The sequence below is a fragment of the Taudactylus pleione genome, unplaced genomic scaffold (genome assembly GCF_031769625.1).
Source record: "Taudactylus pleione unplaced genomic scaffold, aTauple2 ptg000061l, whole genome shotgun sequence".
In the NCBI taxonomy this organism is placed as follows: Eukaryota; Metazoa; Chordata; class Amphibia; order Anura; family Myobatrachidae; genus Taudactylus; species Taudactylus pleione.
Window position 1 is genome coordinate 11655820 of NW_028284463.1, and position 24668 is coordinate 11680487.

Sequence of the window (24668 nt, forward strand, 5' to 3'; positions counted from 1 at the left end):
TCAAAAGCCCTCCCTGCGCCGAATAGTGTTTCAGCATCTCCCATGCGGCCTCTGCTCAGTACCCGGTGACAGATAGGAGTGCGGTCGGTGCCGGCCGGTGAGTAACTGCAGCTGAGTCACTCTGCTCATTTAAAAGGAAGGGTGATGATTGATGAGCAATCATCATCACCCTTCATCGGCGCCGCGGGACGCGACCCGCGGCTCTTGTCTTTCACCTCGGCTCACCTATACAGCGCAGCCGCAGGCTCAGTCAGTCGGTGTATCTGTGTTGCCACACTGACCGCAGCGCGCACCCTTCCCTGTTGTCTTTATAAAGGCATTAAAGGGAGCCAGGAGGAGGTAGGCAGGAGAAGGAGATGTAATGTTTAATCAGGCATTCTTTTGGTGAACAGCCTGACTGGAACCAGGGCTCCCAAAATACCAATGGAGTGTGAGGTATGCTAACATAAACTACCTGTTAAATCTGTAAAGATTTTAATTAAATAATGACCTCCATTAATTGAGCACTGATCTTCTATCTATCTAATCTATCTATCTATCTATCTATCTATCTATACGTGCTCCTGTCCCTCCCTCCCACCAGGACATAGAATATTAAATAATGACTTGAACTTCCATTAATTGAGAACAGATTTCTTTAAAAAAAAAAAAATATATATATATATTTAAATTAATGAAAATGCAATGAAAAACCCTGTTTTCAGGGCTTTACTGCATTTTCCATATGCACTATTGGGTGGCCGCCGGGGCTACGAAGTGGAGGGTTACGCTTTTGCTGCCGTTACGCTATAGAAGTTTATGGGCTTCTACCCCATCGGATCCCTCCCAGCATGCCCCACGGACCTTGCGTCACTCTGCGCATGCGCAGATGGACTCCCGGGTCATAAACCCAGAAGTCCAGGGCACAGCGCTGATCGCAAAGGACAGCTCTTATCGGAAGAGCTGTCCTTTGCTGTACTGATTGCATATGTTAGTGCATATGCGATCAGTACGAATGCGATGTCTGGCGGTATGTACGGCCCTATGTTAGTGCATCCCACCCCCTGTATAGACCACAAACATACATAACTAGCCACACTCCCGCAGCATTGGACACACCCCCTGCTGCGGCATACAATAGGCCCTTCAGAAATTTCAGCTCCAGGCCCATGTGGACCTTAATCTGGCACTGCCTTTCACAGGTGCTTGAAAAGGGAGGGTTACTTGCTGGACTTTCGCTGTGTGCTGGGGGAACATTTTTTTCTCTTTTCCTCTGGTCCACAGGTTCATGTTTTCCAGGTCTCCTCATAGAATCACGATAAGTGAAATAATTAGCTACACTTGTGGATCTTTCAAAATATGTCAGTGAGTAATGACTACACCTGTGCACCTGCTGGGTGACCTGGAAAATGTGACCTGTGTGGTATCCAGAAGACCGAGTTTGAGAACCACTGTTCTATTCTAGGATATAAATGATACAATGGTGACCTCTTGTGGTAGAAAGCTGCTGTTGTCTTACTGGGAAATGGGAAAAAGTGTTCATAGTATAATGGAGAGCACAGCAGAAAAAAATAGGGCACCCATTTTGCGGCACTTTAAAAAGTAGGGGTGTGCACCGGCCACTTGGTTTTGGATCTGGATCATTCTTCGTGTTTTGGATCTGGATTGGCTTTGCCAAAACCACCCTTCTGGGTTTTGGTTTTGGATCTGTATTTTTTGGGGGGGAAAAAAGCATAAAAACAGCTATAATCACAGAATTTGTTGGTTTTTTTTGTTCCTACGCTATTATTAACCTCAATAACATTCATTTTCCACTCATTTCCAGCCTATTCTGAACACCTCACACCTCACAATATTGTTTTTAGGCCAAAGGGTTGCACCGAGGTAGCTGGATAACTATGCTAAGCGACACAAGTGGGCGGCAGACAGGACACAGGGCAGCGTACCCCTACACCACACAGGGCAGCGTACCCCTACACCACACAGGGCAGCCCCTGTAAAAATTATTTGGACTGAATATACAGCACAGGACAGCACCACTGGACTGGACTGATACAGCAGAGCAGGTCACCCCCAGCCCAGACTGATACAGCAGAGCAGGTCACCCCAGACTGATACAGCACCACTGGACTAGACTGATACAGCAGCACAGCACCACTGGACTGGACTGATACAGCAGAGCACATTGATACAGCAGAGCCACTTACCCACAGACACAACACTACACGTCCTCTCACTACACTCTCCAGGACTGGAGTGAAGATGGCGGGGTGGGAGGTGTGAAATGTGCAAAGTCCGGGTCTTGCGAGAATCTGACACCAGGATGATGTTTTCCCACCAGAACCGAGTCTGGTGGGAAAACCCAAGCCGGACTCGGTTCCCAGCTCGGATCGGGGGGGGCTCGGATTTTGAAAATTCGAACCCGCTCATCCCTAATAAAAAGTGGAGCGGCTGGTAACCTAGGGGTACACCGACACCCTAATATGCTACTGTAAGTGCAGTAATAATGGAGAGCATTGAAAGTATTTGAAAGCTTCTTTTTCCATTATGCAACTTGACATCTCTATATTATATGAAGACATATTCATAAACCCAGGCAACAGGCTAGGAGAGCACAATGCAATGCAGAATGGCACATGTATATATATAATTGTATGCTCCAGTGTATGTATCCAGTGGCGTAACTAGGGCAGGGCGAGCGGGGTTCGTGCCCTGGGCGCCGTTGGACCGGCGGCGCGGGGGGCGCCACCGGCCACGGTACCGGCCCGCCCGCCCTAGATAGCCAGTGTAGCGCCGACCGCAATGAGTGCGGTCAGCGCTACACATTTGCACAGGACTGGCGCTAGGCTTCCAGCGCCGGTCCTGTGCTGCACGCCTGAGCCCGTTCCCGCCCCCTGAGCGCTTGCCCAATAGCGCTAGGAGGCGGGCTCAGGCTGTGCATACCACACGTATTGCCGCCAGCGCTGGCGGCGATGCGTGTGTTAAACAGCAGCCAATAAGAGTCAGATAGACTCTCATTGACTGCTGCAGCACCCACTAAAAGAGCTGGACTTCCGTCCGGCTCCTGCAGTGGGTAATGGGACTGACGTCATGACGTCAGTCCCATAATGCTGAGCGCGCCAGCCCGGGCGGACTGGAGGGCGGGAGCGGCATCGCGGACAGGAGCAGCATGGAATCAGGTAAGTATATTTTTATATATATTTATTTATTTTTAAACCTATCTGCACAATGGGGGAGGGGTTGGCTACTACTGGGGGGGACATCTACTGGGGGTGCCATTGGGAGGACCTCTACTGGGGGGGGCTATTCTACTGGGGACTACTACTTGGGGGGGGGGGCTACCACTGGGGGCATTCTAAAAGGGGCCTAGTATTACTAGAGGCACTGCACTCGGGGGACCACTACTGGGGGCAATAATAGGAAGGGCCACTACAGGGACCACTGGATGGGGGGGGGTCACTACTGGGAGCCTGCATCAGGGGGACCACTACTGGGGGCACTGCGTGGGAGGGGGGGACACTACTGTTGGGGGCACTATATAAGGGGCTTACTGCTAGGGGCACTGTGGGGACCACTACAGGGGGCACTAGATAGGGGGGATCACTACAGGGTGCCTGCATAAGGGGACCACTACTGGGAAAACTGCATGGGGGGGACTACTGCTGGGGGCACTATATAAAAGGGCACTGCATAAGGGGATACCGCTACTGGGTGCACTGCATTGTGGGGACTGCTACTGGGGGCACTGCATAAGGGGGAACACTACGTGGGGCACTGCATTTGGGGGGGCCACTACTGGGGGTACTGAGTAAGGGGAACTAATTGGGGGCTGTATAAGAGGGACCACTACTGGGGATACTGTATAAGGGGCACTACTATGGTCCTGCATGAGAGGAACCACAACTGCATACTGGGGGTACTGTATAAGGGGTACTACTGGGGTTAAGGTGCATATGGATAGGAATGTTCAGTTTGAAAATAAAGGGGTGTGTCATGTTGACACGCCCCATTTTTAAGTGACCACGCCCATTTTTTGGCGCGCGCGCCTTCGACGCGCACACATTGGGGGGGGCTCCCTTTTCAAATTTGCCCTGGGCTCCAAATACCCTAGTTACGCCACTGTATGTATCATACGTGCCTACTCTCCTGGAACCTGCGGGAAGCTCCTGATTTTTCGGGACGCCAACCTCCCCCGGGAGAATAGGCACTTCTTCCTAGTGAAGTGAGCAGTGTGGGGAAAATGTTCTCGGAGATCGGCGGTCCGTGAGAAGGGGACGAGGCCTAATGACGCAATTTGATGAGAATAGCTTAATTCTGCAGATAGTCTGGCCCCACCCTCCATCGCTGCCCACCGGCATCTGGTCTCCGGGCATCTCCTGGAGAGGAAAATCTAAAAGTAGGTAAGTACTGTATGGTAAGTATGGTATGTATGTATGTATGTTTCTTCTTGAGCGCAGATATAATTGAATGCATTCTTACCTACTCTCCCGGAACGGACCCTGAGGCATACATGCCAACATTCAGTCCCCTCCTTCCGAGAGGGAGCTGAATGTCTGTGCACAGCGGGGGGCGTGGCCGGGTGATGACGCTGTTTTAGGGACAGAGCCACACGATCGCGTCATCGTGGCTCCGCTCCCTCTTCACAATGCTGAAAATATTGACATCGTGAAGCAGGGGGCGGAGCCACGATGACTCAATTCAGCGCAAAACGCGTCATCGGGCCCCCCGCTGCAGGGGTTTCTTGTAGTAGTTGGTGGGGGAGGTCAGGTGGCAACCGGGAGGCTTGCCTGCCTTTCCGGGGGTAAGGAGCGGCACCCGATATTCGGGAGGCTCCTGACCAAATCGGGAGGGTAGGTAAGCCTGCCCTGAGGTTGCCAAAAATATGAGAGTGCCACCCGGAAGAGTGATCAAGCCTCCCTGAGCCGACCGCAACTGAGATGCTCCAAGGGTTCACTTTGCAGATGCAGCGAAATCCCAATCACAGTGCACTAGAGACGTTGAGCTGCCACTGTAACTGTACAGTCATTTGTTTTAAACACATACAAAGACACAGATGAAGCACGACGGAACTTGAAGTGAGATAAATCTGCGGCCGCTGCCTCACAGCACTTCTCAGACATATTCATACGCAGTCGCGCACAGATGTACAAATGTCGCACAACAAATGGATCCGTGTAATCTAGCGAAGTAGTATCGCCGCTTCCAGTTGTTGTATTTGTGTGAATCAGACGCACATTTTGAGCGAAAAAAAGGCTCTTTGTGCAGCCAACATGCCCTGGGACAAGCTCTCCGGGAGGGACTATGTGGCGAGGCTTCAATACTGTACAAATATATAAAACATAGAAATACAATAAAACAAATGCACTCCCCTATGTGTGATGGGTGGCAGCTCTTAACCAATATTTATTAGTAAAGGATATAGAATCTCCTTATAGTGCTGAAATCAGTGTTGGCACATGAGGCACGTGCCTAAGGGGCGCCACCTGCTGGGGGGCGGCTCTTGTCTGTTAGTTTTAGTACTGACAGTCTGAAATTTACCTTCCACTGTACTATAGCATATGCCATCCGCAGTGCAGGGTAGACATGCGCAGACTGCCCCTGTAAACTGTCCTACTTAGTAAATACTGTATGTACACATAATTACAACTAAAATGAAAAGTCTTAGCCCGTGGCTTGTTAGTGTTATATTACACTGGCAACAATCACATGATGGCTTATAATCAACAATGAATATAAAAAAATTGGGCAGAAGGGGGCGGCCAGTACTTTTGTTCCTACGGGCTCCTTGACCCATAAATTAACACCTGCTGGCAATAGCAGGGTTATAGCAAGGGGCACACTTGGGGAGGGGGATAGAGGCTCACTTGGGGAGGGATGGTGTGAGAGGTACATACTTGGGGAGAGGGGCAGAGGCACAAATGGGAAGGATGGGACAGAGGCATACTTGGAAGGGGATGGTGTGAGAGGTACATACTTGGGGTGAGAGGCACACTTGGGGAAGGATGGGGTAAGTGGCACATACTTGAGGAAAGGAGCAGAGACACACATGGGAAGTGGTGGGACAGAGGCACACTTGGAGAGGGATAGGGGGAGAGGCACACTTGGGGAGGGATAGGGGGAGAGGCACACTTGGGGAGGGATAGGGTGAGAGGCACACTTGGAGAGGGATAAGGGAAGAGGTACACTTGGAGAGGGATAAGGGGAGAGGCACACTTGGGGAGGGATAGGGGGAGAGGCATACTTGGGGAGGGATAGGGGGAGAGGCACACTTGGAGAGGGATAGGGGGAGAGGCACACTTGGAGAGGGATAAGGGGAGAGGCACACTTGGGGAGGGATAGGGGGAGAGGCACACGGGGAGGGATAGGGGGAGAGGCACACTTGGGGAGGGATAGGGGGAGAGGCACACTTGGAGAGGGATAGGGGGAGAGGCACACTTGGAGAGAGATAGGGTGAGAGGCACACTTATAGGGGGATAGGGTGAGAGGCACACTTGGAGAGGGATAGGGGGGAGGCACACTTGGAGAGGGATAGGGCGAGAGGCACACTTGGAGAGGGATAGGGGAAGAGGCACACTTGGAGAGGGATAGGGTGAGAGGCACACTTGGGAGAGGGATAGGGTGAGAGGCACACTTGGAAGGGATGGGGGAAGAGGCATACTTGGAATAGATGGGGGAAGAGGCACATACTTAGGGAGGGATGGGGCAGTGGCGTAACTACTGGGGGTCGAATGGGGCACGTGCTCTGGGCACCATGTCAGGTCCAGCAGAAAGGGACGCTGCCGGCCAGGGCATCGTACCATTTCATAATGGAAAGCTTTCATCCATAAGTTCTCCCCAAATAAATGTATACTATTGGTGGTCAGCTGCCAGATACTACAGGGTAGCCGATGACGTCAGGGTCCTCTCCGTGACGTCAAGTGAGGTCGGATGTGCGGTTCCACTCCCCTGACAGCGCTGTTATTTTGTCTTAACTGTAGTATCGGTAGTGTCTAGATGCCCTTCACGGAGAGGACCCTGACGTCATCAGCTTTATTTGGGGAGAACTTATGGATGAAAGCTTTCCATTATGAAAAGTTAGAAAATTCAAAGAAACCTTGATGAGCAGTAAAACATCGCTTCACATGTGAGTAACGGTACGCGTTCATTTTTAACAACAGATAAATTGCTACATCATAGAGGGACCAGTAGGTCCGATGTTGGCGGGGGAAGATAAAGATACCTTGATACCTGTATCCCCACTTGCTAATCTGTGAGTTGGGGTTCGTCACTGCTCCAGATAGCGAGACGCTACTGTAGATTACATGACAGCTTTATTTGGGTCCCATATAGCCACTAAGATTCTTTGTGTATTTCTTTTGTATTTTTTCTATATATATATAATATGGAGAACATCAGCGTGACTTGAGAGTGTACACAAAAACACCCGACCATCACTCCTTGAGATTATCAATTTATAAAAGGATTGAGCATTATACATATTTTATTGTTATTTTATGTTTTCTTTTCTATAATATGTTGCATATATGATATCAATGCCATTTCACACTCAGGAATCTTTATTGTGGTATGTGTGTATGTGTCAGTGTGTGCGTGTATCTATGTCAGTGTGTGTGTGTAGCTATGTCAGAGTGTGTGAGTCAGTGTGTGTGTATCTATGTCAGTGTGCGTGTGTATATCTGTGATGGTGTGCTGAGAGACAACACAGGGGGGAGGCGATGGTGCTGGCTGAGAGACGACATGTGGGGGAGATGATGGTGTGCTGAGATGATGCAGGGGGAGGCGATGGTGTGGCTGAGAGATTACATGGGGGGGAGGTGATGGTGTGGCTGAGAGACAACGCAGGGGGGAGGCGATGGTGTGGCTGAGAGATGACACAGGGGGGGTCGGAGATGGGACTGGCTGAGAGACGACATGTGGGGGAGATGATGATGTGCTGAGAGACGATGCAGGGGGGAGACGATGGTGTGGCTGAGAGATTACACGGGGGGGAGGTGATGGTGTGGCTGAGAGACGTGGGGCAGAGATGATGGTGTGGCTGAGAGATGTCGCAGGGGGGGAGGCAATGGTGCTTGCTGAGAGACGAAGTGGGGGGAGATGATGGTGTGGCTGAGATATGACACAGGGGGGAAGTGATGGTGCTGGCTGAGACAACATGGGGGAGATAATGGTGTGGCTGAGAGACAATGCAGGGGGAGGCAATGGTGTGGCTGAGAGATGACACAGGGGGGTCAGAGATGGTGCTGGCTGAGAAATGGCATGGGAGGTGGTGATGGTGTGGCTGAGAGACAACGCGGGGGGAGATGATGGTGCTGGCTGTGAGATGACACAGGGGGAGGCGATGGTGTGGCTGAGAGATGACACAGGGGGGAGGTGATGGTGTGCTGAGAGACAACGTGGGGCAGAGATGATGGTGTGGCTGAGAGACCTAGCAGGGGGAGGCAATGGTGCTGGCTGAAAGATGAAGTGGGGGGAGATGATGGTGTGGCTGAGACAATGCAGGGGGAGGCAATGGTGTGGCTGAGAGATGACACAGGGGGGTGGGAGATGGTGCTGGCTGAGAGACGACACAGGGGGAGGCGATGGTGTGGCTGAGAGATGACACGGGGGAGGTGATGGTGTGCTGAGACAACATGGGGCAGAGATGATGGTGCTGGCTGAGAGACAACACAGGGGAGGCGATGGTGTGGCTGAGATATGACACAGGGGGGGAGGTGATGGTGTGCTGAGACAACGTGGGGCAGAGATGATGGTGTGGCTGAGAGACGTTGCGGGGGGAGGCGATGGTGTGGCTGACAGATGATGCAGGGGGGAGGTGATGGTGTGCTGAGATGATGCAGGGGGGAGGTGATGGTGTGCTGAGAGATGATGCAGGGGGGAGGTGATGGTGTGCTGAGAGACGATGCAGTGAGATGATGGTGTGGCTGAGAGATGCAGGGGGAAGTTACACAAGGGGAACGAGTCTGGTTGAACCGCTGTTGTATGATGATCATCTTCTTAATATTCCTACACAAACAGGCATCTTCCAGACGATGTGACCTACATGAATACTGAATACTAACTGACCACGCCCATTTTTTGCAGCACGATTTTGCTCTGTGTTTGTGTGTGTGTGGGGGGGTAGGTTCGGGGGCGCCATTCTTCAACTTGCCCTGGGCTCCAAAGACCTTAGTTATGCTGCTGGGGTGGGGTGAGATGCTCACTTGGAAGGCATGGAAGCAGCTACGTCGGCACAGCTGGGGGCGTGGTGAGGGGGCGTGACATATGATTTGGATTTGGGGTGAAGCAGGGGGCGTGACTGCATCACGTCATCGCGGCACCGCACCCGCTAAACAATGCCGAGATCACTGACATTATGCAGTAGGGGGCGGGGCCATGATGTGATTCAGCGCATATCGCGTCATCGACTCCCCCAGACCACTCACTTTGTATTCTGTAAGTGGGCAGCTGCAAGGGGAAATGGATGGTAGCAAGGGGGGGAATGAGCGGGTGGCGACTGGCCGGGAAACTTGCCCACTCTTGCGGGCGGGAGCTCCACCAAATTTGTGGGAGCCTCCCGGCCATTACGGGAGGGTTGGTAAGTATGCTCTATTTACTGTGTGTATGGCAGGCACAGTATGGGTGCAATAGAAACAGGTGGAGGAGATTAAAAGAGGAGAGTTGGGGTTGGGGAATGGACAAGCCCACAGTCAGGAGATGGGGGCGGCCTCCAGACTGAAGTCTCTATCCTCCTATGAGAGGGAGGCCTGGGGCACACAACTCCCGTGACCTGACCCCATCTGCCGCCTGCCGCTAGTCACAGTGACTGACACTGACAAGAGGAAGGGGACGCACCACGCCAATGATCCTGACAGCAAACTGCTTCTTACTCACAAGCGGGATCATGGGCACGCTGCAGACCCCCCTCTGAGCCCAGGACCAGTATATTAGTACTGGCTGTGGCACTCTAAGGGCTACATTAGTACTGTATGCCCAACGAGTAATGGACGTGCGCAATGGTGTAGCATTGTCCTCTGCACTTGCCATAACCATCTTCTCTTTCTCTTGTCACTGATACAACTGAGGCAACTATTTTTGATTGAACAAACTAAAGGGCCCTGTTACTTGGCACACAGGGGCAAAACAAAGTAATCATTCCAACTGATGATATAAATATGTGAAAGGCACAGAAGGAAGCTAGAAAGAATAAAAAAAGATGTTTAGCGAAAGTTACAGGATGGCACATATGTCATTAATTTAAAATTATGTGGAGGTTGAATTATCCACTACGTGCCATGGTGGAATCTGGATGGCCAGGGGCATAACTAGGTATTTAGGGGTAAATTTACTAAAGGTCGATTTGGCATTTTGAGTAATTTGGCATGCGATTTACAGTCAATATGTTTCGATTTTGCATTTGGGTATTTACTAAAGGCCAAATCGAATGTAAAATCGAATGTAAAATCGAATTTTAGTCAAATCAACCTCAAATCGAACATCGGGAAAACATTGGTGCTTTTACATAGACCAACACACAAAACCCTTATTTACTATCATTCGATTTGAAATCGAACACAAAATCGGACTTCAAATCCCCAAATGAATAGACCTGCTTCATGCTTTCGAGTTGAGCATGAGCAGGTCTAGGCTAGATGTGCCCTGGAGAGGGGGACCCCTTTATTGGGGGGGTCCCCAACTCCCCAGGGGTCCCTGGCCTGGGCTGACTAGCGGTCAGGGCTGATGTTGTGGCTGGGGGGCCTGGTGATAGGGCTCCCCTGGCTGTGGCATCAGTCCCCCCTGTTTTGATCAGCAGCCAATGAGAGTCTGTCAGACTCTCATTAGCTGCTGCTGCGCCCAGTGCAGGAGCCGCTCCATCTTCCGGCTCCCCCAGTGGGTAATGGGAGAGGCGTCATGACGTCTCTCCCATAATGCAGAGCGGCCTGGCCCGGGAGGACAGACGGAGGAGCAGATGGCAACGGCAGAAGCGGGGATTCAGGTGTTTTTTTTTATTTTGTTTTTTATATTACATGTGTCTACGGGGGGGGGGGGTGTCTGGCACTACTGGGGGGCACTACAAAGGGGGGGACTACTACTACTGGGGGCACTACAAGGGGGGTGGGGGACTACAACTACTGGAGGCACTACAAGGGGGGGAACTACTACTACTGGGGGCACTACAAGGGGGGTGGGGGACTACAACTACTGGGGCCACTACTAGGGGGAGGGGACTACTACTACTGGGGACTACTACTACTGGGGGCACTATAAGGGGACTACTACTACTGGGGGCACTACAAGGGCGTTGGGGGACTACTACTACTGGGGACTACTACTACTGGGGACACTGCAAGGGGGGGACTACTACTACTGGGGACACTACAAGGGGGGGACTACTACTACTGGGGACACTACAGGGGGGGACTACTACTACTGGGGGCACTACAGGAGGGGGACTACTACAAAGGGGGGGACTATTACTGGGGGCACTACAAAGGGGGGGACTACTACTAGGGGCACTACAAGGGGGGGACTACTACTACTGGGGGCACTGCAAGGGGGGGGACTACTACTACTGGGGGCACTACAAGGGGGGCTACTACTACTGGGGGCACTACAAGGGGGGTACTACTACTACTGGGGGCACTACAAAGGGGAGGACTACTACTAGGGGCACTACAAGGGGAGGGGACTACTACTAGGGGCACTGCATAGGGGGGAGGGGACTACTACTAGGGGCACTGCATAGGGGGGAGGGGACTACCACTGGGGGCACTGCATCGAGGGACCACTGCTAGGGGCTCTGTATAAAGGGCAATACTGGGGGTACTGCATAGGGGGAGACAAAACTGGGGCCACTATTTAAGGGGCATTGCATAAGGGTTACCACTATTGGGGGCACTGCATGGGGGGTGGACTGCTACTAGGGGGGGCACTATATAAGGGGCACTGCATAGGGGGTACCACTATTAGGGGCACTATATAAGGGGCTTACTACTGGGGGCACAAGGGGCACTGCATAGGGGGGATCACTACTGGGGGCACTACTGGAGGCCTGCATAAGGGTGTTCTCTCCTGTGGCACACGGGGGCACTGCATATGGGCACTACGACAGGGGGCTGCCCTAATCTTTATTTTTACCTTACATTAATCCCATATGGCCGGCCTCCTCCCTAGAACACTTGAGGGGGGGGGGCGCCGTAGCACGCATATTCTTCGGGCACCCTGGCTACACGCTACTCCTCTGCCAGGGCCGCCTGTATGCATTTGCCCCCCAGGCTAAAAGTTGCCAGCCAGCCCCTGTTCCCATACAGTACTACCCATAGCTGGCCACACAGTACATTCCTATACATTACTACCCATAGCTGGCCACACATTACATTCCTATACATTACTACCCATAGCTGGCCACACATTACATCCCTATACATTACTACCCATAGCTGGCCACACATTACATCCCTATACATTACTACCCATAGCTGGCCACACATTACATTCATGTACATTACTACCCATAGCTGGCCACACATTACATTCCTATACATTACTACCCATAGCTGGCCACACATTACATTCCTATACATTACTACCCATAGCTGGCCACACATTACATTCCTATACATTACTACCCATAGCTGGCCACACATTACATTCCCACACATTACTACCCATAGCTGGCCAAACATTACATTCCCTCACATTACAACCAATACCTGGTCACACATTACATTCCCATATATTACCACCCATAGCTGGCCACACATTACATTCCCATACATTACATTCCTATAAATTACTACCCATATCTGACCACTCATTACATTCCCACACATTACTACCCATAGCTAGCCACACATTACATTCCTATACATTACTACCCATAGCTAGCCGCACATGTATTCCACACATTATAACCCATAGCTGGGCACACCTTACATTCCTATACATTACAACCCATAGCTGGCCACACATTACATTCCCTCACATTACTATCCATAGCTGGCTACACATTACAATCCCTCACATTACAACCCATAGCTGGTCACACATTACATTCCCACATATTACTACCCATAGCTGGCCACACATTACATTTCTATACATTACTACCCATAGCTGGCCACACATTACATTCCCACATATTACTACCCATAGCTGGCCACACATTACATTCCTATACATTACTACCCATAGCTGGCCACACATTACATTCCCACATCAGAGCAGTAGCTAGGGTAGTGCGGCCGGTGCCATCGCACAGGGCACCACAGGTGAGGGGTCGCTGTTTGGGCCTGTCAAATTTATGTTTATTATCATTCCTGCTAGTAGCTTCCTCTTATTTCATCCTCAGCATCTCCTGGCCTCTCCTATCTCTTTCCCAGCCCTTCCCCATGAAGCCATGGCCCTTTTTTGGGTGCATTATGACCCTTTGAAAATGAGGGGGGGCGTCAATGCTCTTTCTGGCACAGGGCACCAAAAAGTCTAGTTACGGCTCTGTCCCACATATTACTACCCATAGCTGGCCACACATTACATTCCCATATATTACTACCCATAGCTGGTCACACATTACATTCCCACACATTACTACCCATAGCTGGCCACACATTACATTCCTATACATTACTACCCATAGCTGGCCACACATTACATTCCCACATATTACTACCCATAGCTGGCCACACATTACATTCCTATACATTACTACCCATAGCTGGCCACACATTACATTCCCACACATTACTACCCATAGCTGGCCACACATTACATTTCCACACATTACTACCCATAGCTGGCCACACATTACATTCCCATATATTACTACCCATAGCTGGCCACACATTACATTCCCATATATTACTACCCATAGCTGGCTACACATTACATTCCCATAGATTACTACCCATAGCTGGCCACACATTACATTCCCACACATTACTACCCATAGCTGGCCACACATTACATTCCCACACATTACTATCCATAACTAGCCACACATTACATTCCTATACATTACTACCTATAGCTGGCTACACATTACATTCCTATACATTACTACCCATAGCTGGTCACACATTACATTCCCACACATTACTACCCATAGCTGGCCACACATTACATTCCCACACATTACTACCCATAGCTGGCCACACATTACATTACGATCATTCAATTCAAACTTTTTTATCCAGAACATTTTCAACCAAAATGTTTATGTTGAAGCTGATTGGAGAGAGTTTATTTATGATCATGTAATTAAATCTTTTCTACCAAATCAAAATGGTAATGTGTATTAAACAACCACTTCTACATAATATAGATAATATCTAGTGGATAATTATCAGATTTAGGCCAGTATTCAATTAGAGGCGAAAAGCCGCGATCGGCGAAAAGTTTTCGCCGATGCATGGTTTTCGTCTGTTTACAAAGTATCGCCGTTTTAAATTCCAGGATGTTTTCGTCTAGGCAAAAACTCCATGGGCAAAAACAGGTGAAAAAGTTTCTCCAGCAAAAGGCCGGAGAAAAGCTGCGCAAAATCCATATTTCGGGGTAAAATGGAGGGATGGTTCAGAACCCTTTGGACAACCCCCCCCCCCCCAATGACTAATTGGGCAAAAAAATAAATATCTTAAATCACCCCCCAAAAAAAACATAATTTTTGGGGTGAAAATGCAAAAAGTGTTTGAAATTTGGGTTAAAGTACTGGGGCAGGTATTTTGGGGTGCTGTATGGATGGGACATTTTAACTACAGCAATTATTTTCCATAAAAGACATTTCTTAATATAATTTTCCACACTTATGCAAATATGGATATAACAGCCCTTTCAATCAAAATAAGATCCCTAATTACTTTTATTATGGCTAATAAAACACTTCTATATTGATTTCCCAGGTGAGTTAGACTTTTTTGGGGGTACAGACTGTTTTCCCCCAAAAATCTGACCTTTTAGCCAGTTCTGCTATTCGCTGCATTTGCCCATATGCGTTTTGCCTGTTTTACAATCGAATAGGGCGAAGAGCGGGTGCGTGCATTGATTAAGCAGGCGAAAACGTTGTTTCAAAACACGCAAATGAGGTAAAAATATTGCAATTTCGGCTTTTCGCGGCTAATTGAATCCGCCCCTTAGAGAAGTCTATATCCTGATGTCTGTGTATTAGTGGGAGGGGAGAGGTCTGTGTCCTGATGTCTGTGTATTAGTGGGAGGGGAGAGGTCTGTGTCCTGATGCCTGTGTATTAGGAGGAAGGGAAAGGTCTGTGTCCTGATGTCTGTGTATTAGTGGGAGGGGAGAGGTCTGTGTCCTGATGTCTGTGTATTAGTGGGAGGGGAGAGGTCTGTGTCCTGATGTCTGTGTATTAGTGGGAGGAGAGAGGTCTGTGTCCTGATGCCTGTGTATTAGGAGGAAGGGAAAGGTCTGTGTCCTGATGTCTGTGTATTAGGAGGAGGGAGAGGTCTGGGTCCTGATGTCTGTGTATTAGGAGGAGGGGAGAGGTCTGTGTCCTGATGTATGTGTATTAGGAGGAGGGGAGAGGGCTGTGTCCTGATGTCTGTGTATTAGTGGGAGGGGAGAGGTCTGTGTCCTGATGTCTGTGTATTAGTGGGAGGGGAGAGGTCTGTGTCCTGATGCCTGTGTATTAGGAGGAAGGGAAAGGTCTGTGTCCTGATGTCTGTGTATTAGTGGGAGGGGAGAGGTCTGTGTCCTGATGTCTGTGTATTAGTGGGAGGGGAGAGGTCTGTGTCCTGATGTCTGTGTATTAGTGGGAGGAGAGAGGTCTGTGTCCTGATGCCTGTGTATTAGGAGGAAGGGAAAGGTCTGTGTCCTGATGTCTGTGTATTAGGAGGAGGGAGAGGTCTGGGTCCTGATGTCTGTGTATTAGGAGGAGGGGAGAGGTCTGTGTCCTGATGTATGTGTATTGGGAGGAGGGGAGAGGGCTGTGTCCTGAAGTCTGTGTATTAGTGGGAGGGGAGAGGTCTGTGTCCTGATGTCTGTGTATTAGTGGGAGGGGAGAGGTCTGTGTCCTGATGTCTGTGTATTAGGAGGAAGGGAAAGGTCTGTGTCCTGATGTCTGTGTATTAGGAGGGAGAGGTATGGGTCCTGATGTCTGTGTATTAGTGGGAGGGGAGAGGTCTGTGTCCTGATGTCTGTGTATTAGGAGGAAGGGAAAGGTCTGTGTCCTGATGTCTGTGTATTAGGAGGAGGGAGAGGTCTGGGTCCTGATGTCTTTGTATTAGGAGGAGGGGAGAGGTCTGTGTCCTGATGTATGTGTATTAGGAGGAGGGGAGAGGTCTGTATCCTGATGTCTGTGTATTACAGGGAGGGGAGAGGGCTGTGTATTAGGAGGAAGGGAAAGGTCTGTGTCCTGATGTCTGTGTATTAGGAGGAGGGAGAGGTCTGGGTCCTGATGTCTTTGTATTAGGAGGAGGGGAGAGGTCTGTGTCCTGATGTATGTGTATTAGGAGGAGGGGAGAGGTCTGTATCCTGATGTCTGTGTATTAGTGGGAGGGGAGAGGGCTGTGTATTAGGAGGAAGGGAAAGGTCTGTGTCCTGATGTCTGTGTATTAGGAGGAGGGAGAGGTCTGGGTCCTGATGTCTGTGTATTAGGAGGAGAGTTCTGTGTCCTGATGTCTGTGTATGAGGAGGAGATTACTGTGTCTAGATGTGCTGTATGTGTATTAGGAGGAGGGCTGAGGTCTGTGTCCTGTATTAGGAGGAGGGGAGAGGTATGTGTCCTGATGTCTGTGTATTAGGAGAAGGGGAGAGGTCTGTGTTCTGATATCTGTGTATTAGGAGGATGGGAGAGGTCAGTGCCCTGGTGTCTGTGTATTAGAAGGAGGGAGAGGTCAGTGTGTCCTGATGTATGTGTATTAGGAGGAGGGGAGAGGTATGTGTCCTGATGTCTGTGTATTAGGAGGAGGGGAGAGGTATGTGTCCTGATGTCTGTGTATTAGGAAGAGGGGAGAGGTCTGTGTCCTGATGTCTGTGTATTAGAGGGAGGGGAGAGGGATGTGTCCTGATGTCTGTGTATTAGGAGGAGGGGAGAGGTCTGTACCCTGATGTCTGGGTATTAGGAAGAGGGGAGAGATCTGTGTCCTGATGTCTGTGTATTAGGAGGAGAGATCTGTTTCCTATCTGTGTATTAGGAGGAGAGGTCTGTGTCCTGATGTCTGTGTATTAAGAGGAGGGGAGAGGCCTGTGTCCTGATGTCTGTGTATTAGGAAGTGAGGTCAATGCCCTGATTTCTGTGTATTAGGAGGATAGATCAGTGTCCTGATATCTGTGTATTAGGAGGTAATAATCGACTTGTTGCTGAATGTGAGTTGATATCCTGATAAATAATTATTGCTGTGTAATAAATGTGCCTGTAATGTAGGGTCTGTGAGCCTGTGGTAGGTGTACCACAAGGGGGTGTGAATCTCAGCCGTACACACACCAACCAGAACGCCGCGATCACTCAGTAAATAACCCAGACATCGGAGTACTGAATGCATTTATTTTGGCTTTGCAGGTTGTTTTGCAGAACAGAGTATATCGCGCAGAAGGAACGTTCGGTCACTGCAGAAATCTGAGCGTATAGAGGAGATGCGATACCTGGGTAGAGTGGGTCACAAGAAATTTGGGCACAGGCAGTAAATGTACTTACATCCTGGCACTACAGCCCTCTCAACGCAAATACTTTTCACCTGTGTACATAGAGATCCTCATGTGTATGAGTATATACATATCGCTGTCTGTGGAAATTTGTATTGGTTCAGACTTGTGCATTTATATACATGTAAATAAATATCTGCACATATGGTAATATATATATATAATATTATATATATACTTTTGCTAACTTTTTTTTAGAGGTAACTAAAGCCAAATTCTCTGGTAGGTTACGGTGGCTTGGGGGAGCCAAGCACAATGGCGGCTGTGGCCTGTCCCCTTTGTCATGCTGACTGTACCCCACAACTCTTCACTGTGCTAACCCTACACAGCTTTCAGGTAAACATTCTTACATGATTAAAGAGGAAGTATCAGCTCTTGAGGAAAAAAAAAGTTTTCTAACTTTATATGGTGACATATGGATACCTCCATTTACTAGACGGCAACAGAGCAGTGTGTAGGTGGATGACCTGTTTCTGGAAAAGCCTTTGGTGTAGATTTACTAACACTTCTAAATAGGAAAATGTGTTGCCCGTAGCAGCCAATCAGATTAATTGTAAGTGTTGCCCATAGCAACCAAACAGATTATAGCTATAGTTTATTACATTAGAGAAAATGATAGCCAGTAGCTGATTGGCTGCTATGGGCAAGCCCTATACTTTTCTTTTTTAGGAGTCGTTGTTAATCTGCCATCTTGTCTTGCTCTGAAAACCCTGTGGATGAGGCCATGGCTCAAAGGGCTTCCATCTACAGTAAGTGGCTTTACCCAGAAGCCCCTTCAACTTTTAGAAACGATTACTCTCCTATTTTACCACAGGGGTACAGCTTTTCAGCTCTCATCTTGGAGTATGCGGCCATTTGAGCCTTAGTAGATCATTTTATGCCGGAGACTGAGCTGTACCGTTATGGAGGTAGGGAGAGGAACCAAGCTAGAGGCCAGCCCAATGGTGTGTGGTTTGACCTCTAGATGTGTGGGGGCAGAGATGATAAGTAGGCCAACCTCTATTCATGCAAAAATTCTAAAGTTTCAGATTTCAGTAAAAGAAACAATCCTCCATGACATCCCACCATTTATTACTCATGGCAAAGATGCCTGGTGCAATATCCCGATATTGTGGCGATACTTCCTCCTTAACAGACTTCTCTCTGCAAACAATATGGCCGCCGTCGTCCTGTGAGCAGCACAGAGGGAAGCATTGTCTTATAAACACCCATTTAGCAAGAGAGGTATCTTATTACATTGTTCTGCTATGGCAACAACAAGGTTAAACAAAAAAACATCTCACTGACCCCCAGGAGTATAGGGACACACACAAAATAAGATTGGAATATTATTTTTTTGCTGTTGTTGTTTCATGATACCCTTGAAACTCCTCTTACGCCTTGTAGGAGGTAGCGGGCCTAAACAGGGAACTGGTAGGCAGCTAGAGTGTTACTGAAAACACATTACAATCGCATCGTCTTAAAAGAGAAACAAAATAACTCGCTACCCATTTCCCCATTCGTAAAAAAAAAAATTAGAATCCCCCCTCCCCCAACCATTTATTTGCCATTAGATGGTAAGCATTCCAGAGAGGCGCATGCTTTTGGCAAGTATTGGTGAGAATTGCGTCAAGGTGTCACTGTCTTCTCATCTGGGCGGAAGAAACCCAGAGAGCGGAAGGCACTTAGTACAATCCTCAGTATGGCTGAAGAAGGTTGGTACGAGGAGGAGGCTTGAGATGGAGACAAGAGAATGGTCTTCCCATTGGTGTATCTGAAGGCCAGGGTATGTGCAACCTGTCAGGGGTGATCTGCCTGGAGGAGATGGCATGCCTCAATTTGGAGTATTTATAAACATGTTGCTAGAAGAGCAGTATGGTCATCATGAGACAAAATGGAGGCTGCGATAGAGCTGGAATCTCGACCTTACTTCCACACCACGGCTACAAAGTACAGTATGAAGAGTCACCCATGTACAGAGGATATATGGGAGCCCCCAACTCTCTTTTCAAAATGGGTTATACCCATAGTGATGCTACCACCCACCAACACGTAGAACCTACTCAAAACACGAAGGCCCACCAGCACATAACTAAGAGAATTAAGAGCCATCTATTTAGGTAAGCATTATAAGCCACATCACCATAAGACTGAGTTGTGGAATGATGGAGTGGCTCTTTAGTACAGAAAGAAAGGTCTATGAGTGTGCACAGTGAGGAGCACAAGTGCTCTTTTTTAAGCCACCAGTCCTGTTTTTCACTGGTGTCTCCACAAGCTATACGGTCCTTCTCCGCTCCACCCGTCTCACCGCGCACCTCCATCTCGACCTCTGTCCTCTGTCTTCTCCCGCTTGCGTCCTGTCTCCCCAACTCCTGCTTCCACCGCCCCTTTCCCTCCGGTCACCAGACTACTAATTTCATCTGTGGGTGAGCGACCAATACTGCCGTCCACCTGTACCCGGATATCCGGAGAGATAGACAGCTGATGGTGGGGTACTAGGCCCCCATTGTCCGTACACTTTGGGTACAGGTACGTTTTCATCTGTCCTTTTCCCTTGACATTGACAGTCCCTCTGTAATCAAAGTCATAGCCCATTTTTACTAACACCCTATAGCTTTCCTCGCTTGCTTGAATACGGCACTCTACACCCGTTGTGTCCATTCTGCTGGCAATGTTCACCGTGTCCCCCCAGATGTCATAAAGCAGCTTGGTGGTCCCAATCACGCCTGCGGTCAGCGGGCCGTGATTGAACCCAATGCGCAGCTTGAAATTAAACCACAGCATGTTGTTGTTGAAATCATCCACCACGCTCATCATTTCCTTGGCGAACTCGAACAGCGTCTGCAGGTGGCGGTGAGGTTGGCTGCTGTCCTGGCACTGAGACGGGTTTAGCCCAGAGGCAGCCATGTATGTCGCTCCAATGGTTTTGATCTTCTCGATGCAGGAGTAATGCGGCTTGCTGAGAAGTTCATCAAAGTCCCCGATAAGCTCATTCAGTACACGGTAGCACTCTTTTCCACCCTCATAGTTCTCTTCGTAGAATTCGCTGAAGTTGACTATGCTGGCGAATATGACACCGGCGTCGTCATGGTTTTTGGAGTAGCTCTGGGAGACCTTCAGTTGCTCAGCCACATGATAAGGGATGATGTTGCGAAGAAGCCAGTCTGCCTGATCTCTCATGCTCTGGATTTTGGTGCGGTGAAGGTCAGCCTCCACGTCTCCATGGTAGTGCAAACGGTAACTGACTTCGAACTCTCGGTTCAGGAACCACACGAGAAGGAGGAGGAGGAAATAGGCCACGGCAAGCTCCTGACCGAGCTGTGAGGACGGCTTACTGCCGAAGCCCAGGTTATCCAAGGAAGGAGACGAAGAGCTGAAAATAAACAAAACGATAGACATTCAGTATGAGGAGTGTTTCCCTCATTACTCACTTGCCATATTGTGTAATAAAGGTCCATCCTACTTTATACTAGGGATGTGCAGGCTCGGATTAGTTCGGTTTTGCATGCAAGGTTCGGGTTTTTTCCCTCCAAAAAATGGGACTCAGAAAGAGGCAAAACTCATCTTTCAAGGACAAATCATCATTCCTGGACTTTTGTCCAGGAATGATGATGTTTGTCCATGAAAGATGACGTTTTGCTCCTTTGGGGGAGATGTATCAAATATTCTAGAGCGGACATGTAGAAGATGCTAGCTATCATTTACCTATTGTACGCTATAAAATGTTAGCTAGAATCTGATTGGCTGATAATGGCAACAGCTTTAAAAATCAAAAAGTAAAAGTGGTGGGGTTTCCCATAGCAACAAATCAGATTAAAACACTAAACTTCTCCACTTGTCCAGTTTAGAAGGTTTGATAAATCTGCTTTGTGCACGTGTCTCCGGGATGGGGTCTGCTTTGTGCACATGTCACCAGGATGGGGTCTGCTTTGTGCACATGTCACCAGGATGGGGTCTGTTTTGTTTACTAGTCACCAGGATGGGGTCTGCTTTGTACACGTCACCAGGATGGGGTCTGCTTTGTGCACGTCACCAGGATGGGGTCTGCTTTGTGCACATGTCACAAGGATGGGGTCTGCTTTGTGCACCTGTCACCAGGATGGGGTCTGTTTTGTTTACTAGTCACCAGGATGGGGGTCTGCTTTGTACACGTGTCACCAGGATGGGGGCTGCTTTGTACACGTGTCACCAGGATGGGGTCTGCTTTGTGCATTAGTCACCAAAATGGGGCTGCTTTGTGCACATGTCACCAGGATGGGGTCTGCTTTGTGCACGTCACCAGGATGGGGGCTGCTTTGTACACATGTCACAAGGATGGGGTCTGCTTTGTGCACATGTCACCAGGATGGGGTCTGCTTTGTACACGTGTCACCAGGATGGGGTCTGTTTTGTTTACTAGTGACCAGGATGGGATCTGCTTTGTACACATGTCACCAGGATGGGGTCTGCTTTGTACACATGTCACCAGGATGGGGTCTGCTTTGTGCACGTCACCAGGATGGGGTCTGTTTTGTTTACTAGTCACCAGGATGGGGTCTGCTTTGTACACATGTCACCAGGATGGGGTCTGCTTTGTGCACGTCACCAGGATGGGGTCTGCTTTGTACAAGTGTCACCAGGATGGGGTCTGTTTTGTTTACTAGTCACCAGGATGGGGTCTGCTTTGTACACATGTCACCAGGATGGGGTCTGCTTTGTGCACGTGTCACCAAGATGGGGTCTGCTTTGTACACATGTCACCAGGGTGGGGTCTGCTTTGTGCACGTCTCACCAGGATGGGGGCTGCTTTGTGCACATGTCACCAGGATGGGGACTGCTTTGTACACATGTCACCAGGATGGGGGCTGCTTTGTGCATTAGTCACCAAAATGGGGCTGCTTTGTGCACATGTCACCAGGATGGGGTCTGCTTTGTGCACATGTCACCAGGATGGGGTCTGCTTTGTACACGTCACCAGGATGGGGGCTGCTTTGTACACATGTCACCAGGATGGGGGCTGCTTTGTGCACGTGTCACCAGGATGGGGTCTGCTTTGTGCACGTGTCACCAGGATGGGGTCTGCTTTGTGCACGTGTCACCAGGATGGGGGCTGCTTTGTGCACGTGTCACCAGGATGGGGTCTGCTTTGTGCACGTGTCACCAGGATGGGGGCTGCTTTGTGCACGTTACCAGGATGGGGGCTGCTTTGTACACATGTCACCAGGATGGGGGCTGCTTTGTACACATGTCACCAGGATGGGGTCTGCGTTGTGCACGTGTCACCAGGATGGGGTCTGCTTTGTACACGTTACCAGGATGGGGTCTGCTTTGTACACATGTCACCAGGATGGGGTCTGCTTTGTGCACATGTCACCAGCATGGGGTCTGCTTTGTACACGTCACCAGGATGGGGTCTGCTTTGTACACGTCACCAGGATGGGGGCTGCTTTGTACACATGTCACCAGGATGGGGGCTGCTTTGTGCACGTGTCACCAGGATGGGGTCTGTTTTGTGCACGTCACCAGGATGGGGTCTGCTTTGTGCATTTGTCACCAGGATGGGGTCTGCTTTGTGCATTTGTCACCAGGATGGGGTCTGCTTTGTGCACGTGTCACCAGGATGGGGTCTGCTTTGTGCACATGTCTCCGGGATGGGGTCTGCTTTGTGCACGTGTCACCAGGATGGGGGCTGCTTTGTACACATGTCACCAGGATGGGGTCTGCTTTGTACACGTGTCACCAGGATGGGGTCTGCTTTGTGCACGTGTCACCAGGATGGGGGCTGCTTTGTGCACGTGTCACCAGGATGGGGGCTGCTTTGTACACTTGGTACAAGGATGGGGTCTGCTTTGTACACGTGTCACCAGGATGGGGTCTGCTTTGTACACATGTCACCAGGATGGGGTCTGCTTTGTACACGTGTCACCAGGATGGGGTCTGCTTTGTGCACGTGTCACCAGGATGGGGGCTGCTTTGTACACATGTCACCAGGATGGGGTCTGCTTTGTACACGTGTCACCAGGATGGGGTCTGCTTTGTGCATGTGTCACCAGGATGGGGTCTGCTTTGTGCACATGTCACCAGGATGGGGTCTGCTTTGTACACGTGTCACCGGGATGGGGTCTGCTTTGTACACATGTCTGCTTTATACAGTAGTCACCAGAAAAAGCTTGGCACAGACAGCATCTAGTGCAGGAACAAGCCTGTTACATAAGGTGAGGATTTCTCCTGCCCGAGAACTGATGGCCTTACAGTAGGCACAGCCCTGATACTAGCAGACAGAATATTTATCTCAGTACTGATCACTGTCCGTATTGTTTTAGTTATTGAGGTGAAATGTTGCGCATCTGTTTTAATCACGACCATATATACTATATACAACTGTCTATGCCTGGGGGTATACTGTATGTACTATTGGGCAGTTTAGCTGGTCATGCTGGTTTAGCATTCATTTATATTGCTGCTCTAAAACTCATTGGCAGCTTTGACAAATTGTCCAATATTAAGTATTCTCCCTGATTTAAGTTCCCTGAATGTTATTTTGTGATTATGTTCCCGTAGACATTTGAGTTTCCACAATTCATCTTACCTGTAATTTGTTTCCATGTCAGCTTCTGGTATCACTGGGGCTCTAGAAAATACATAGCAAACAATGAACATTATTTAAAACAAATAAAGCATCTCGTGTGTCCTGCAGTCTCCCCATACAGTAGCCCCCACTTACCTGGTAGGAAACAGCGGCAAATACAGCAGAATCAGGAGCGCTGCGCCGGCCAGAGTCGCAAGGGCCGATCGCAGCCAGGAGCTCAGCTGACAGAAGTTACAATACTGGACCATGGGGATCACAAGAGCGGAACACAGGAACATGGTATACTGTGGGAGGTACAGAGACAAAATGTGACCACTAGAGGGCAGTACACTACAGTCCTACACAGCCATCAGTACCCAGATTACCTAATCAGAGTGTGTGTATACTGTGGGAGGTACAGAGACAAAATGTGACCACTAGAGGGCAGTACACTACAGTCCTACACAGCCATCAGTACCCAGATTACCTAATCAGAGTGTGTGTATACTGTGGGAGGTACAGAGACAAAATGTGACC

At 49.5% G+C, this 24668-nt stretch overlaps 1 protein-coding gene across 1 annotated transcript in view; it reads right to left on the bottom strand.

Moving 5' to 3' along the window:
• Nucleotides 1-17430: 17430 nt before the first annotated feature.
• Nucleotides 17431-24668, bottom strand: part of ADCY9 (adenylate cyclase 9) — a 160446-nt gene continuing 153208 nt past the window's right edge. The window contains exons 8-10 of the mRNA XM_088464725.1: nt 24288-24436; nt 24153-24194; nt 17431-20957 (exon numbers count right to left, since the gene is read on the bottom strand). Coding sequence (XP_088320851.1) covers nt 19889-20957; nt 24153-24194; nt 24288-24436 — 1260 coding nt within the window. The 3' untranslated portion in view covers nt 17431-19888. The remainder of the gene's footprint in view (nt 20958-24152; nt 24195-24287; nt 24437-24668) is intronic.